The sequence below is a fragment of the Dromiciops gliroides genome, chromosome 4 (genome assembly GCF_019393635.1).
Source record: "Dromiciops gliroides isolate mDroGli1 chromosome 4, mDroGli1.pri, whole genome shotgun sequence".
In the NCBI taxonomy this organism is placed as follows: Eukaryota; Metazoa; Chordata; class Mammalia; order Microbiotheria; family Microbiotheriidae; genus Dromiciops; species Dromiciops gliroides.
The window spans coordinates 451420747-451439566 of record NC_057864.1 but is presented as its reverse complement, the minus strand read 5'-3'; the positions used below and the strand labels follow the sequence as shown (position 1 = coordinate 451439566).

The following is an 18820-nucleotide window of genomic DNA, read 5'->3' as shown; positions in this document are numbered from 1 at the left end:
TGTTCTGAATGAAGGCAGGAGAATCCTAATGTATTACATGATGGTCAGAGTATCAAGACAGCTTAATGTGCACTGAATGGACCTGAAGCTATCATTTGAAGATTAATTGAAGGAATTATAGAGATATTTAGCCTAGAAAAGAGAAAAGTTGATGAGGTTGTGATAAATCCCTCTAACTGAAGGAGTTCAAGCAGAGGATGGATATAGTGATGGGACTAGATGACCTCAAGGGTACCTTCAACCTCAAATTCTATTAAATGTACCAGTACACATTGGGGGGGGGGCACAACACAGACTATCTCTCCTCAGCTCCCCAAAATCATTTCATTATCTGTTCGGAACCTGAAGGAAGGCAGAAGTGGGGTACAGGAGTAACTGGAGATTGTGCTTTTGGGTATTCTCGAAGTGTGTTCAGTTCCCTTTTATCTATGTACATATGTGTATGCAAACAGGATTATTGTGGCTTCTGGGAATAATACATTCATTCTCTCTATAGCCTGGTTGTGATTTGTTAGAGTGGTCTGGGATGAAAAAAGCTACTTTTCTCACAAATGCATGCTTTTTCAGCTAAAAGAAAGAATCTGTCCAATTCATTGTATTACCATTATCATCCTTATTCTTGGGTTGGAAGCTGGGCTATTATAAAAACCTATAGGTGGAAGAACATTTCCATTCATACAGGTACAGAGTATCTTTCCTTTTTCCTTCAATTATGTAGAGACCATAAACTCTTGGGAGTAAAATGATGGTCCAAGGACTTGAAATAAAATAAAGAGAAATGGTATTCTTGTTCTTGGGGAGAAATGGAAATGGAATGGTATATAACTTAATTCTTCTACTTGTGGTTAGTATGAAATTTTCTTTTCCCCTCTTCTTTGAGGGCAGCATGAAAAACATTTCAAGCCCTGAATGGCTCTCATGACTGCAGTTTTCTGGATGATCCTTAGAGGAAGGTGTTAGAACTACTTGTATTGTCCCCCAGCAAGCTCTTCATCTAGAGAGAATACTGGAGGGCTTGGGGAGCAACATTACACCATGTTACACTCAACCAATAAGTATTCTCTGATGTATAGAAAATAATAATTCTTTGGATTTGTATAATATATTTCTGACCAATAACAAATCACATTTTTTTTTCTTTTATTCTCCTAGCGTCTCTGTGAGGTAGGTGCAGTCATTTATCATTCTTGTTTACCGGTGTAGAAGCTAGAAAAAAAAGAGTGCTGATGGGATTTACCTTTGGGTCACAGAATCAATGACAAAACTTAGACTATAATCTCAATGGAATTCCTTTTCCCCATTTCCTGACCCTGGACTGGACTATTTGAATTTAACTTCTAAATATTTTTATACCACAAAGAAATAATAGAGGCACCATGATGTAGTGGATAGAGAGCTGACCTTAGAGCTGGGAAGACCACGGTCAAGTCCTGCCTCTGATGTATACTGGCTGTGTGATCTTGCCCAAGCCACTTAAAACTATCTGTTTTAGGTAATTCTCTAAGTTGCAGAGAAGGTACCATCTTATACTGGTAGAGGCATTTCCTCAGCTGGGAGCTTCCTATGCCAGTGAAATTGCAGGTTTGGGCCTTAACCTCATTTTTCCCAGAAATTGCAGTTTTTGCCCTAAATCATCAAATGCTCAGGTAATTTGAAATTGCCTCTTTTGAAGCAAATAGGATATAACTAGCTAAATTGAACCATAATGTGACCTTGTAATATATTCATCTCCTGATTTCATTCTAGGAGCATTGTTTTTCCTAGAGACATTTCATTAAGATACTAAAGTATATAAAGTAGAAGGGACACAATATCATGACAATCTGGCCCTCTCAGATAGATGCCACTTTTTTACTTTCTTAATTTTTTAAGTGTAAATCCCTAAGTAATAATAGGGAAGACCAATGCCAAATACCTCTTTTTGGCATGCCCTGTACCGACCATTAAGGGGGAGAAGGAAACAGGCATTCATTAAGTTATCTGTTATGTGCTGGGCACTATGCTGAGCACTTTACAATTATTGTCTCATTTGATTCTCATAACAACCATGGGAAGTAGGTGCTATCATTTATTTTATAATTCAGGAAACTGAGACAAACAGATTAAGTGAGACGCCCAGGGTCATACAGCTGGTAAGTGCTTGAGGGCCTGTTTGAACACAAGTCTTCCCTACTCCAGGCCAGCACTGTACCATCTACTGACCAGAAGTAATTCTTAGGGTTGTGAGTGGGGGTGGGAGTTAGGTAGAATGGGGATGGGGCTGCTGGTGGTGGCAATAATGGTAATCATCTTTGGGCCAGTTACACATTTGCAAAACTTTTTTCCCCTGAGGTTACTTTCTATTTAAGTATGATCCTTATAAGAACCTCTCAGTTCTCAGGAAAGGCAATTCCTCAAAACTGAGCTTTAAAACTTATAGGTGGGGGGCAGCTAGGTGGCGCAGTGGATAGAGCACCGGCCCTGGAGTCAGGAGTACCTGGGTTCAAATCTGGCTTCAGACACTTAACACTTACTAGCCGTGTGACCCTGGGCAAGTCACTTAACCCCAATTGCCTCACTAAAAAAAAGAAAGGTAAGGCAAGGGAAAGGAAGTTTGCTGTGGCTTTCCAGCATTTGTGACTAGTCTCCAGATTTGGTGACTAGTGCCACCAGCAGGACCAGAGCCCAGGACTTACTTAAGTCAGGAAGACATGGATTCCTATCCTCCTGAGACTCTGTGACCCAGCACAAGTTCCACAACCTCTTTGAACCTCAGTTTCCTCATCTGTAAAATGAGATAATAGTCCATACTATAGAGGGCTGCCATGGGGATCAAATGAGGTGGTTTGTATTTAAAGTTTTGAGTTCCAAAGTCTATCCCTCCATCCCTCTCTCCCTGCCCCCTCCCTGAGAAGGTAAGCAATCAGATATAGGTTATACATATGCAATTATGTAAAAGATTTCCCTATTAGTCATTTTGTACCAGAAGATTTGAATAAAAGAAAAAATGAAAGTGGAAAATAGCCCACTTTAGTCTGTATTCAATCAATCTCGGTTCTTTCTCTGGAGGCGGATAGTATGCTTCATCATATAAATGTGAACTATTTTTCTAGAAAGTATACGAAGCGAGGGAAATTTTACAGTGACCTACAGGAAGTTTATAAAGTTTGTCTTTTCTGCCAGGACCAAGGAAATGTTATCTATACTCGAGGTCTAAGTTGGTCTTTCTCAGGAAGAGAATCTAAAGGAGCCCAAAGAATATCTTTTCACTCTTAAGGTAACCTGGGAGAATGAAGTGTTCCTTTAGAAAATGGAAAGGCCAAAACAAGAAAAAGGACCTGAAGAGGCAAAGGGAAAGAGGTTGGAGGGTGTAAGAATGTCATGCCCAGAAGAAATGGAAGAAGGAATACTTAGAGCTAAGTACCATCTTAGGGCCCTACTGAAGAGGGGGATCCGGACTCTCAAAGGACACAGTTTTGGGGTTTTTGGTTTTGGTTTTGGGGCAGGGCATTGAGGGTTAAGTGACTTGCCTAGGGTCACACAGCTAGTAGGTGTTGAGTGTCTGAGGTCAGATTTGAACTCAGGTCCTCCTGAATCCAGGGCCAGTGCTTTGTCCACTGCACCACCTAACCACCCCAGGACACAGTTTTTTGTCACGCATTAAGGGTCAGAGGAAGAAGAGGCAAACTGCAAGTGATAGGTGACTTAATGCAGACAGTGCTGGGGCAGTTATTCCCTGATAATAGATCTACCAATTGGGCATGTATTTAAGACAAGACAGAGAGTCTTCCAATACTTTGCAATCCAGAAGACTATTATCCACTTCTGGTGATTCACACTGGGACAAATTATAAGTCAAAGACTTCAAGAAAAGAAAAACAAATTTGAGAAATCAACATCTGATTAAGAAAAGTGTCTGGGATTTGCAAAAAGAAAAAAAGACCTATTTGTACAAAAATATTTCTAGCAGCTCTTTTTCTGGTGGCTAAGAATTGGAAATCAAAGGAATGCCCATCCATTGGAGAATGGCTAAACAAGCTGTGGTATAGGATGGTAATGGAATATTATTATGCTATAAGATAGAACAAGCAAGATGACTTCAGAAAGGCCTGGAAAGACTTGTATGAACTGACATATAGTGAAGTGAGCAGAACCAAGAGAACATTGTGCACAGAGATAGCAATATTGTTTGATGAAGGACTGTGAATGACTTAACTATTCTCAACAATACAATGATCCAAGACAATCCCAAAGGACTACTGATGAAACATATTACCCATCTCCAAAGAAAGAACTGATATTGATGGAACAGACTGAAGCATGCTATTGTTCATTTTCTTTCATTTTTTTCCTTTTATTCAAGTTTTCAAATACAAAATGACTAATATGTCTTTCTTTGTGTCCTCAGCAGTTAGCACACTGCCTGGCAAACAGCAGGCACTTAATAACTGCTAATGTCATCCCACTCACATTTTTGTGCATCATATCTACAAGGATGTCATAAGAAATTCATATCTACCTTATTCTATTTACCTATCAGTCTAATAAACTCATCAAAAAAGAACTTTAGGTTAGTTTTGATGTGAACTACTCTTAGTGAACCCATACATGTATAACCTATATCTGATTGCTTACCACCTCAGGAAGGGGGTGGGGGAGGGAGGGAAGGAGGGGAAAAAATTGGACCCCAAACTATAAATAATGTTTTATTACTTTTTTAAAAGTGTCTGGGATTTGGATTTAGAGTTCATGTCTTAAAATGCAGGAATGACAAGCTCTTAGTCAGACATGGCATGCACTTAACAAAGACTCGCTTTAAAGTATTTGCCTGGTATCTTATGATTCTAATCAAAAGGACCTTAAACTAAGAAGAAAAGGGGAAAGAGAAAACTGCCCATGTTTAGTCACCAAGCTAGATACCACAAAGAGTAGCTACAATATCAGAAGATAGCAGTAGAGATACCCAGAAACTCAGAGGAGACAAAGACCTAAAACCTAAGAATAAAATGATGGCTTCATTTCTTTGTACATTCTTTTATCTATTTCATTGCCCTCTTTTGCTTTTATACTACAGCTATTTCCTAATATCCTACCCCCCTCTCCTAGAACTTTTTAACAACCAACACCTGGTGACATAGCAACCCCATCTGACAATATATGCAACATTCTGCAACTATATAGTCTGTCATCTCTTTAAAAAATAGGAAGATTTCATTTCTTCAGGACAAAGATTTGTCCTTGAAATTGAGCTGAGTTTTGGCACTGTATATATTGTTATCCTGGTCTGCTTGCTTGTTCTATATCAACTCATACAAGTTCTCCTGTGGGTTTTTGTTGGTTTTTTTTAATTGGCATCATATCTGTCATCTCTTCTGGTACAATATTTCATTATTCAGACCACCCTTTACACACTACCAAAATCCAGCTAAAATACTGGTGTGTGTGTATGTAGCATTTCCATGCTCAAAAGCCCTCTATGACTCCCTATTATTTCTAGGACAAAATACAGACAAACTCCTTAGCTTGGTATCTAAGGCTTTCTACAATCTGACTCTATTTCCAGCTTTCTTTCTTTCTTTTTTTTGGTGGGGCAATGAGGGTTAAGTGACTTGCCCAGGGTCACACAGCTAATAAGTGTCAAGTGTCTGAGGCCGGATTTGAACTCGGGTCCTCCTGAATCCAGGACTAGTGCTTTATCCACTGCACCACCTAGCTGCCCCTCCAGCTTTATTTCACATTACTTCCCATGATATACTCTGTGTTCTAGTCAAACTAACCTATTAGGTATTCATTTAATTCAACAGGCTATCTCCTACTTCTATACATTTGCTCAGACTCTGCATACTCTCTACATTTCTAACTTTTAGAATCCTCTTCAAGGTTCAGGGCAAGGAACACATCCTTGGAAAAGCCTTTCCTGATCCCTTCCCAGCTGATGGTGTTTTTTCCTCTTCGAATTTTCCTTGAGCATGTTGTCTAAATCTCTTCTTTGCTCCTGTGATTCCCTGTCTTTCTTGTCCTCCACACTTGTCCTCCTCCCAGTAGAATGTAAGCTCCTTGAGGTCAGAGACTATTTTCTCTTTGAATCTCCAGATCCTAACATCATCTCTTATACATAGTAGCCACCTAATATTTATCCAATGAATGGTATCTACTGAAAAAGATGTGTGTGCATATTCATTTCCATCTTTGAGAATAACATGTTTTCTAAGAAACCATTATTGAAAACTGATTTTACATTTGTCAGGTAAAAATAATATTGTAATTCTCTACTGAAAGTAACAAAGTTTTTTGTGTGTGTTTTAAGATATTTTTATTTTATTAAATATTTCCCAATTAAATGCAAAAAAAGTTAACATTCATTTAAAAAAAATTTTGAGTTCCAAATTCTCTCCCTCCTGCCCTTCCTCACCCCTTGAAAAGGCAAGCAATATGATATTGATTATAAATGTGAAATAATTCAAAACATTTCCATATTAGTCATGTTGCAAAAGAAAACACTGTGTGTTTTAAACAGGAAATAGCTAACACTGAAGAAAGCTAATTATCTAATAAACCACTGGTAAAAAGAGAGAGCTAATACTAGCTACTAATTAGATAGCATTACCAATAGGCAAACCTGAAACAAATTTATTGTTGCTTTTTTTTGTTTGTTTGTTTGTTTGTTTTTGTGGGGCAGTGAGGGTTAAATGACTTGCCCAGGGTCACACAGCTAGTAAGTGTCAAATGTCTGAGGCCAGATTTGAACTCAGGTGCTCCTGAATCCAGGCCCAGTGCTTTATCCATTGCGCCACCTAACTGCCCCCCCAAAACGAATTTAAAATAGAACCCAAGACACATTCCCAACAGGTTTTGGGTTTTGTTTTTGTTTTTACCATTTCTGCAGTTAATTTAATAATCTATAAAATAATTGAACTCCAGTTGTCTATCCAAATAATCTACATCTCTTAAGATATGTACTGTTCTTTTTCTTAAAAAAAAAACAAACAAACCAAACCAACAAACCCTAATTGATTGCTAATTTATACAGGGGAAAACTATAGTTGAGCTGTTCAAAGGGTAAAAAAAAAATGGCTTTAATTTTTATATGGAATGTTTTACCATCCAGAAAAGATGTTTTTCTTGTACTTTATTATTTTAGGGAGATTTTCTGTTTCTATTTTTTAAAGTGCTTCAGCACATTTGCCTGAATAGTTCTAACAATATAATTATCATTCTTTCTGCTTCATTGGAAATGCATTAGTAATAATGTTAGCAATGTTAGTTTTCGCTAAATAAGGAATGTCCTCTGGAATAAACACAAAATTTCACTTATCATGTACTTAAGAATACAAAAATTATCTAAAATTACAAAGTGAATTTTTTAAATTAGCATTGTAGTGGTAGATTTGTATGTAACTTAATGCTATAATATATAGAAGTATTTTGCAAAATGTATAATTATTTTGCTTTTATTATTTTCCTCAACATCTAGGAATGTTACAACGCAGACTGGAGAAGATGATACAAGGTACAATAAAGCAAATAAGGCAAATAAAGATCTAATTAAAAGAACTTTATTGTTAGCAAAAGACATTTTTTTCTTTTGAAAAGGTTAGCACTGATTGGCCTCAGTGCTTTCTTTTGTCTTTCATCTTCAAAAATGCAAAATAAACAAACAAATCACCTTAACCCCAGTCTGCTACAGTTATATAATTCTGATTTTTTGCCTTTTCAAATAATTAATAAAATATAAAGAAAATACAAAGCCAAATTTTTGAAAAATATCGATCCTAACAATTTTGCATTTTAGCAATGAGCTATTTATGTATACATATATGAATAAATTGTTAATTATGAGAAAATTTGAAAATCTTAAGATTTAATAATGTTCTTGCTGACTCATTTGGCAGCACTAGATGATTCAGTCTTTTATTGTATTTGTTTTGCTTTTTTGGGGTATTGAACTACATTAACACATTATTATATAATTATTCTCTCTTTTAAACAGTTTCTTTTCTTTTTTCATCTAATCCAGACACACAAGTGAAGAACTCTTATCACAGGTAAACAATATATTTTGCTTTATTTCATATTTTAAAGTTATTTCTTCCCCACCTTTTATAAAGACTGTGAATGGATATAGTCTTGGTAGACAAGTTTGCCCCAAGAGCAGATTGTTCCTTTTTTTCATAGGATCATGAGCTGGAATTGGGAGGAACCTCCAAAGCCCTCCAATCTGACCCATACATTTTGTTGTTGGTTGTTCATTCACATCTGACTCTTCCTGACCCTATGGACCATAGTACACCAGGCCCTTCTATCCTCCACTGTCTCTCAAAGTCTTGAGTTCATGTTCATTGTTTCCATAACACTATCCAGCCGTATTATCCTCTGCCATCCCCCTTTCCTGTCGCCTCCAAACTTTCCCAACCTCAGGGTCTTTTCTAATGAGTCCTGTCTTCTCATCACGGGGCCAAAGTATTCAGCTTCAGTGTTTGACCTTTCAGGGAATAACCTGAATTATTGTCTTTTAATATTTGATTTGATCTTCCTGCTGTCCAGTGGCCTCAAAAGTCTTCTCCAGCACCACGATTTCTATGGTTCCCAGTTTTCCTCATAGCCTAACTCTAACAGCTATACATTGCTACTGGAAAAACCAGTCTTGATTATATAGACATTTTTGGCAAGGTGATGTCTCTGCTTTCTAGTCTGCTATCCTGATTTGCCCCAACTTTCCTTCCAGGGAACAAGTGTCTTTTAATTCATGGGTGCAGTCTCTCTCTGGAGTGATCTTTGAGCTCACAAATATAAAATCTAACACTGTTTCCATTTCTCCTCAGTTTTTTTTATTTTAAGCTTCAAGCTGACTTTTTCACTCTGCTTTTTCACACTCATCAAGAGGATTCTTAATTCCTCTTCACTTTCTGCCATCAAATAAAAGTTTAGACATATATAAATGAATATAGCATCCTTATGCCTTAAGAACTTCTCTACATGGGGGCAGCTAGGTGGCGCAGTGGATAAAGCACTGGCCCTGGATTCAGGAGTAGCTGAGTTCAAATCATGCCTCAGACACTTGACACTTAACTAGCTGTGTGACCCTGGGCAAGTCACTTAACCTTCATTGCCCCCCCCCCCAAAAAAAAAGAACTTCTCTACATGTTGGTTCCTAAATCATGTCTCGATTCTTACACTATGAAAGAGAAAGGCTGCTACAGCCAACCAAATTTTTTAAAATTTCAAACACTGGGGCAGCTAGGTAGCGCAGTAGATAGAGCACTGACCCTGGATTCAGGAAGACCTGAGTTCAAATACGGCCTCAGACACTTGATACTTACTAGCTGTGTGACCTTGGGCAAGTCACTTAACCCCAATTGCCTCACTAAAAAAAAATTTTCAAACACTTATTGAGCCCATTTACTTAGAATCATGGGGTGGCTGGGTGGTGCAGTGGATAGAGTGCCAGGACTAGAGTTCGGAAGACTCATCTTTGTGAGTTTAAATCTGGCCTCATACACTTAACTAGCTATGTGACCTTGGTCAAGTCACTTAACTCTGTCTATCTTGGTTCCTCATCTATAAAATGAGCAAAGAAGGAAATGGCAAATCACTCCAGTATCTTTGCCAAGAAAACCCCAAATGGGGTCAGAAAAAGTTGGCCATGACTGCAAAAGACTGACCCTAACCTCCCATAGCTCCAGCATGTCTACCCTCTCAGCTGAGAACCTTGGCTCATATATTTCACTGAAAAATTAGATCATTTACAGAGATCTTCCCTTTTCTCCCCCATTCCTCATTTCACATCACTCAGATGCCTTCTGCCACTATTTCTTCCTTAATCCCTGTTTCACATTGAAGAAGTGGCCCTTCTCCTGCTAAAGCAACCCCCCCCCCTCTCCAGGCACAAGTGATTCCATTCCAGTCTGTCTTTTCCAGGTCACCTCCTCTATCTTCCCTAATCTTTAATCTATCCCTATTAATTGGCTTCTTCCCTACTGCCTGAAAATATGCCCATGTCTCTCCCATCTTTAAAAAGCCTTCATATGAACCATCCATCCTCTCTAGCTATCTTTCTATATTTCTTCTCCCTAAACTGCTTAAGAAAGTGGTCTATGGCAGGTGCCTCCACCTTCTTTCCTCTCTCTTTTTAACTGTTTACTGTGTACCTTCTGATCTCATTCAACCAAGGCCAGGGATATTAATCTCCTAATTGCTGATTCTAATCACCTTTTCTCAATCTGCATCCTTGAGTTCTCTGCAAATTTTGACAATGTCTGTCAAATTCTTCATTACTTTCTTCCTTTTAGGTTTTTATGACACTATTTGTTCCTGATTCTCTTCCTACCTATCTGACTTCTCCTTTTCTGGTTCCTTTGCTGAATATTCATCCGTGTCCTGTCTACTAAGGTTCTATCCTGGGCTCTCTTCTCCCTCTATACAATTTCACTTGGTGACCTATATTCAATTACCATCTCTGTGCAGATGACTCTCAGATCTTTCCCAGTCCTTAATGTTAGTGCTTTACCTCTGAGACTACCCTAAATGTATCCTGTATCTATCTTGTCTGTATATAGTTATTTACATGTTTCCCCTATTAGACTGTTGTCTCCATGAGAACAAGGACTGTTTTTTGCCTTTTCTTTGTGTCCTCAGCACTTAGCACACTACCTGGCAAACAGCAGGCACTTAATAAGTGCTAATGTCATCCCAGTCACATTTTTGTGCATCATATCCACAAGGATGTCATAAGAAATTCATTTGACTATCCTCTCATTTATATTTCTCCATCATAAGTGACTATAAAAGGAAACTTTGTTAAATGCCTTAGTGAAGTCCACATGCACTATCTACCTTATTCTATTTTCCTCTCAGTCTAATAAATTCATCTAAAAAGAACTTCAGGTTAGTTTTTGATGTGAATTACTCTTAGCAAACCCATGGTGATTCCTAGTGCTCACCATTTTCTTTTCTAAGTGCTTATGCCCTTTCCTCATGGCAGAGCTTTCCTACAGTAGCTCTCTAGCAGGTGGTGTCATTCCAATCGTTACAGGTATAATTCAGTTTTGCAAATATAATACATTTGCTTATACAACCCTATGTACTAGGCACTTGGGGAAAAATAAAATTTAGATAATTTCTTATTATTATACCCTGTCAAACCTGTTTTCTTAGTCTTATGGTACTTAAATAGGTTTATGTTACAAAAAGCTATATAAATATATATAAAATTTGTGATAAGTATATTCATTAAATGGCAAATACACATTATTATAAGTATGTATCAAAGTATGTTATGTAAGTCAGTACAGGTGAAAGGTTATATTCTAGAATGATCAGAGAAAGCTTCACAGAGGAGGTACATTGGAACTGGTCAGGAATTTAGAATTAGGGGGTTGTAAGAAGATGGCACAGAAATTGAGGACCTAGAAGATGCCAAATCCCTCCCCTTCCCATCTCCAATAAAACCTAAAAATGCACCGTTAACTCAGAGAATAAGGAGAATTCCTTGTAGACTCCTCTGTCAGTACACAGTGCACAGAACAACCACTGGAATCTGGCAGGAACCCTGAAATCGACAAGTCCAAAGCATGGCACCAGCCTGGGGCAACTGAAAAGGTCCAGCATAGCTCAGAGCACAGTGGCAAGAGAAGGGGCCTTGACCCTGAAGCTGTGAGCCTAGCAACAGGGGACAAGGACCTCAGGTGGAGCCCCATGCAGGGGGTTTGAGCATAGCCCAGAATAGCCCTGGAAGCCCCTGAAGAAGGGACCTATTCTTGGCCATCAGACTCAAGACCAAGCAGGGTCTGCCTTCCATTCCAAAGGTGCAGGAGTAGAGTCTGACCTAACCAAGCACAGGTGAGCAAACTATGGAAAACACTGAATATGATGAGGGAAATACTTTGGACTGAGAGATACCCATGGAGTAAACACCATGGAAGAAAGTGACCCCACAACAATCCAAATAAAACTGTGCAGGCCTCAAGGACTTATAAGTACTACTGGGAAGAATGAAACAAGAGATATAAAATAGGATGACTAAGTGGGTGAGGGGGGAATGTCAAGAAAAACTGATACCTTAGAAGAGAAGTGGAAAACTTGAGCCAAGAACTGACCATCCTGAAAATTAGAAGGAGTAAAACAACTCAATGAGACAAGAACTATTAAAACAAAATCACAGAACTGAAAAAAAAAAGAAAAAATATATAATACTAAGAGCAACTGAACTGGAAAATAGCTCAAGAAGAGATAATTCAAGAATTATTGGAATATTTGGAAGCAAAGACTGAAAGGAAAGAATAGAAATTTGGGTCTGGGGGGGCAGCTAGGTGGTGCAGTGGATAAAGCACCGGCCCTGGATTCAGGAGGACCTGAGTTCAAATCCGGCCTCGGACACTTGACACTTACTAGCTGTGTGACCCTGGGCAAGTCACTTAACCCTCATTGCCCCACCAAAAAAAAACAAAAACAAAAAAAAGAAATTTGGGTCTGGGGTGGGGCAAGGAGAAGAGAAAAGCTACAACAGAGCAGAAACAGGCTAGTTTATATATAGATCCCCAGTGTCAGGCAAATTCTCTTTTACTACCATCTTCTTTGTAAGGAGATGGTTGGGAGCAAAGAGAGGAAGTACAAGAGGTCAGCATGGAGGGAAATACATAATTATCGATCAAAACCATGAATGTGAATGGAATGAAATCAGTCATAAAAAAGAAGAGCATAGCAGAATGGCTTGGAAAACAGAAAACAAAATTTGCTTATAAGAAATATATTTAAAACAAAGATTCACATAGAATTTAAATGATAGACTGGAGCAAAATTATGCTTCACCTGGATTCAAAACAGCAAGGATTTTAATTAGGAGTTCACATAAAGCTACAGTAAGAAGTCATTTAAAAAGAGAGAAGTAGGGCAATTACAGTATACTTAAAGATGCCATAGATGAATCAATATCAACTTAGTTTATATGTACCATATAGCATAGCATCTAAATGCTTAAAGGAATTAAACTGGAGGGAGAAATTGTGAAACTGTAATAGTGGGGAATCTCAATGTACCTCTTGCAGATCTAGACAGATTGAGCCAAAAGATAAACAAGAAAGAAATTAAGAACCTGAATAGAACATTAGAAAAACTGATAAATCCCTGAGGATTACTGATTGATATTAGTAATAAATTTATATACTTTTCAGTTTCATATGGCAGCTTTACAGTAATTGACCATATATTGGGAGGATAAAATCCTCATCAAAGATGCAGAAGAGCAAAATACCAAATGTATAATTTACTGATCACAATGCAACAAAAACTATATTCAATAAAGGGCCTCAAAGAAAGAATTTAAAAATAATTGGAGGGGCAGGTAGGTGGCGCAGAGGATAAAGCACCGGCCCTGGATTCAGGAGGACTAGTTCAAATCTGACTTCAAACACTTGACACTTACTAGCTGTGTGACCCTGGGAAAGTCATTTAACCCTCATTGCCCTGCCAAAATAATAATAATAATAATAATAAGACATTAAATAACAATTTTTTTAAAATTGTGTAAAGAACAAATATTAAAAAATAGAAAATTTCATCAAAGACTATAACAATTATAAGACAACCTACAAAATCTTAGGGAATGCAACTAAAGCATCTCAAGATAAAATGTATATCTCTAATTGCTTTAATCAGTAATGGAAATAACAAATCAATAAATTGGGCACTCAACTAAAAAAACTTGAATAATTCCCTAATTAAGCAATAATTTAGAAATTCTGAAAATTAAGAGATTAATAAAATTGAAAGCAAAGGATGATTGAATTGATAAGTGAACGTAAGAGTTCTTTTTGTTGTTTTTGGTTTTGGGGGTTTTGGGGTTTTTTTTGTTTATTTTATTTATTTATTTATTTATTGGTGAGGCAGTTGAGGTTAAGTGACTTGCCTAGGGTCACACAGCTAGTAAGTGTTAAGTGTCTGCGACCTGATTTGAACTCAGGTCCTCCTGACTTCAGGGCCGGTGCTCTATCCACTGCTCCACCTAGCTGCCCCAGGAGTTCTTTTTTAAGGAAAAAACTGATCAAAATAATCACCCGGTCTGCCAAAAAAAAAAAAGATCAGAAAACCAAATCACATCAAAAATGAAAAAGGAGCATTCACAACAATTGAAAGGGAAATGAAGGAAATTAACAGAAGCTAATTTTCCAGTTATATGATAAAGCATAAGTTAGAGGAAATAAATGCTTAAAAAATATAAAATTTGTCAACTTGAATAAGACCAACAAGAAATATGCTGTTTAAATATCCTAGTTTCAGAAAAAGAAATTGAACTAGCCATAAATGAATTCCCAATGAAAAATTCCAGGGCCAGAGGAATTTTATAAGTGAATTCTACCAAATATCTAAAGAAAAATGAATTCCATTATTACAAAAATATATTTGCAATAGTAAGAAAGAGATCCTTCCAATCTATTCCTATGATGCAAATGTTTTTTAATACTGAAACCAGAGAGAAAGAAAACCATAAACCAATATCTCTAGTGAACACTGATACAAAAATTTTAAATAAAATGCTAGTGATTTAGCTACATATTAGAAAGATTATATACTATGATGAGGTTGGATTTGTATCAGAAAGGCAAGGTTGGTACAATGTAATGAAAACTATAAATATAAATTATGAATATAAATAATAAAAACCATATGACTATTTCAATAGAGATGGAAAAGTCTCTTGATATGACTCAACACCTGTTCCTGTTAAAAACAATAGAAGGTATAGAGATAGATCTTTCCTTAATATAGTAAATAATATTCATTTAAAACCAAAAGCAAAAATATGTAATATAGAAAAGTCAGAGGCCTTTCTGATATGATGAGGGGTAAAAAAAAAATTGCTGATTGTCACTACTGCTATTTAACATAGTCCTATAAATGTTAATGGTAGCAGTAAGATAAAAAGTGAAAATTGAAGTAATAAGCATAGAGGAAAAGGAAAAAATGAGCACTTTTTACAGATGACTATGTAGAAAGGTTGATTCAAACTTCAGCAAAATTGCAAGATAAAAAAATCCATATAAATTATCAAAATTACTATATATTACCAACAATATCCAGCAGGAAGAGCTAAAAAAAGAAAATATTCAAAATAACTACAGACAGTATAAAATATTTGGGAATGGAAATACCCAGATATATCTAGGAATTATATGAATCCAACTATAAAACCCTACAGAAATCATGGCAGATAAAAATAATTTGAGAAATAGAAGTAACATAAGAGTAGGCTGATCCTGTAAAAATGATTATACTACCTAGATTTAGTGAGTGCTTTACCAAGGAGTTATTAAATTATGAAGTTAGAAAAAAACAATGAAATTTGTATGGTAGAAGGAAGGCAGGTGGTGCAGCGGATAGAGCAATGGACTGGGAATCAGGAAGACCCCTTTTTCTGAATTGGAATTTGGCCTCAGATACTTTACTAGGCTGTGTGACCTTGGGTAAGTCACTTAACCCAGTTTGCTGCCGTTCTTCATCTGTAAAGTTAACTGGAGGAGGAAATGGCAAAAACCATCCACTTCAATATCTTTTTGAAGAAAACACAGAAGAATATACCTTTCAGGTAGATAGGGGAAAAGGTTTGGTTTTTTTCCTCTCAGTTCTAATGCAATTAAAATTAGAAGGGAAACTGCTAACTGGGAAAACATTTGTGTTAAGTTTCTCTGATAAAAGTATCATATCCAAGTTATATAAGAAAATGATTCAAATTTGTAAGACTAAAAATCATTCCCCAATAACCAAATTGTCAAAGAATATGAACAGGCAGCTTTCAAAGGAAGAGATATAATAGCCTTATGAAAAAAAGTTTCAAATCACTAATAATTAGGTAAAAATTATAACAACTCTGAGGCTCTGCTTGGCAAAGATGATGAGGAAAATGACATGTTGGAGGGGCTATAGGAAAAGAAGCACCAGTGTATTGTTGGTAGATCAGCAAATTGGTTGAACCATTCTAGAAAACAATTTGGAATTATGCCTCCAAAGCTACCAAAATGGGCATATTCTTCAATCCAATTATACTATTACTAGGCCAATACCACAAAGAGATCAAAGAGGGGAAAGACCCATATATACAAACATATTTGTAGCAACTCTTTTCAGCCACCTACTAGGGAATGGCCAAGCAAATTGTGGTATATAAATTTAATGAAATATTATTGTGCCATAAGAAATGGTGATATGAAGCGTGTCAGAGGAAGAAGTCCAGTGAACTGAGGACGAATCATACCACCTGTGTCCTGTCAGATTGGTGATGTACCTAAAATCCGGAATGAGACTTGCCAATTTGGACATGGCCAATGTGGGGATTTGTTTTGACTATTTATTGAGGGTTTTTTTTTTTAATCAAGGCTTTTTTAAAAAATTTAATAATTAGAAATAAGATAAACAGTTTCTGTCAGAAATGCTAGGTCATCTTTTTAAGTTTTTGAGGTTTATGATAAGGGCACCCTGCATGATTTCCCCCTCAACATCTTCTAATGCATCATCATAGATCATTGATAGAAGTGTTCTCAGAGTCATCTAGTCCTATGCCTTCATTTTACAGATGAGGAAATTGAAGCCCAGAGAGGTTAAGTGATTTACCTGAGGACATACAAAGGCAAGATTTGAACCTAGGCCCTCTGACTCCAATTGGCATTCTTTTCTACTGTATCATGCTGAGAATTACTGTTAGGTTGGATGGAGGTGATTCAGGGTAGTTTTTTTTTTTAATGGTTGCATATGGTTACTTTTACTTCCTGTATGCCTAACTATTGTATTTTGTCTTTTATAGGATGAATATGAACAATAGAAGAGCAGCTAACTATTTTTAAAGGCCTGGACAACAGATTGTTTTATGTTGTTTCAAGTTTGTCTTCTCATTGAATTACTCGATTCTATGAATGAATTAAAGAGACGTTATCTCAGTTCTTTCAAATTAGTGTAATTTTGGTGAAATGTTTATGGGGAGTAGCTCTTAAAATATTGATTGTCAGTATCATGTAGTGGACAGAAAGCTGACTTTAGAACCTGAAAGATTGGCATTCAAATCCTGTTTCTGACCCATTGTCAGTGTTTTAGGAAACTTTTTTTTGGGGGGGGGTAGGCAATTGGGGTTAAGTGACTTGCTCAGGATCACACAATTGGATTTGAACTCATGTCCTCCGGACTCTAGGGCCAGTGCTCCATCCACTGCCACCTAGCTACCCCTTCTAGAGTACTCTTTAAGATGAAGTTGCAGAGAAAGTACCAACTTGCTTTGGTAGAATGAGTTTCTTTTCTTGGAATTCCTTAAGTCATTGAGCTCACAGGTCCATTCCCCATCACTAAATAGTACTCTAAAATATGTAATTTAACAGGCATTTGTAGAAAATCTCTGCATCATCTGGTTAGAGCAAGAGTGAAACAACAGTGAAATTTTAGAAGATGGTTTTTTATTAACATTTTAATTTAAAGTTTTGAGGTTCAAATTCTATCACTTCTTCCTTCCCTCCTCCCCACCCAGGCAGTAAACAATCAGATATAGGTTAAACATGTGCAATTTTTAAAAACATTTCCATATTAGTCAGAAAATGGATTTTACAATAAGAAAATATAATGTGCCTCTATAAATACAAGATACTCGAACCACGTAAGTGAAAAAGAGATCAGTATATTTTATTATTTCCTGCTATTAAAAAATAAATGACAGAGGCCTCAGTACTTAGGTGATTGATTGATTAGCATTCACATTTTGGCTCAGCAGAATATAAGTATGAACTGCAGAAAATGAATCTAGAAGTCTCATAAATGTACTTTTAGATAAGTGAAAACTCTATGTTTTACAAGAATGAGAAATAATGACTATATGTTTCCTCATTTATTTTTGGTGTCAAAAGAGCCCCAAATGGCTTATACAAATAAATCCAGGCCTTTTTATTCAGACACTGGGGAAATATATTTCTAGATTGTTCTAACATAGAGTACTATTCTGCTATGAGCCAGAGGGATGTGCTGCTTAGAAAGTTTTCAGAAATGACTGTTTTATTTAAAACTAGCTCTGTCAGCTGAAGAGCAGGAATAGAACAAGAGCAGACTTGCTGAATGAGGATAAGTTAGAGTTGGGAAGCGTTTTTTCCATCAGTACTCCCAGAGAGGCCACAGTATTCCCAATGCCAGTAAGAACTTCAGGCTTGATTGACCATTTATTTGCATCAGAAACACAGAACACTATTGGAACACAGAGACAACTAATGTCCTAGTTTCTTGCCAGTTGCAATGAAAATGCAAATTATTTTTGTGTGTGCCTGTTTAATGGTGTGTGTGTTTATACCTTAGTTTTCTTATTTGTCAATCGAGGATAATAGCTTCTGTGCCTACCTCACAGGGTTATTGTGAAGTGCTTTGAAAAATGTAAATTCTATGTAAATGTGTGGGGGATATATTAATTATAATTACATTTCTATATGATGGGAAAGAATGGTGGGGACTACTGTGTCCTTATTTTACTCCTTTTAATTGTCCACTGACATGTTCTTTGGGGTATAGAAGTATATCTCTCTTTTTTTTTTTTTTTTTTTTACATCACAACAGTTTTATTGTTGTGTTTTGTTTTGTTTTGTTTTTACACCAATCATGTGAAGAGTACCCCCCCTCAACCTCCCCAGCATGGAATGGACACATGAGAACAATTTGTTCCAATGGCCATGAAGGCCACAGGTATTGTGAAGTGCTTAGACCTTGGTCAGCTATGGAAGACATCAAGGGCATCTGCTATATCCAGGGCCATCACCAATCCTCTTAACTTTTGTTCAGTGACACTGGAAGAGAAAGTAAAGGTGAGGACTTTGTGCAATTCTGCCTC

The 18820-nt window shown here is 36.8% G+C and overlaps 1 protein-coding gene across 1 annotated transcript in view; it reads left to right on the top strand.

Annotated features, from left to right (window-relative positions):
• The window catches only part of LOC122755239, a 33926-nt gene extending 15526 nt beyond the window's left edge, over positions 1-18400 (top strand). Inside the window, exons 14-17 of the mRNA XM_044003562.1 lie at positions 1153-1164; positions 7454-7489; positions 7997-8024; positions 16772-18400. Coding sequence (XP_043859497.1) covers positions 1153-1164; positions 7454-7489; positions 7997-8024; positions 16772-16789 — 94 coding nt within the window. The 3' untranslated portion in view covers positions 16790-18400. The remainder of the gene's footprint in view (positions 1-1152; positions 1165-7453; positions 7490-7996; positions 8025-16771) is intronic.
• The last annotated feature ends 420 nt before the right edge of the window (positions 18401-18820 follow it).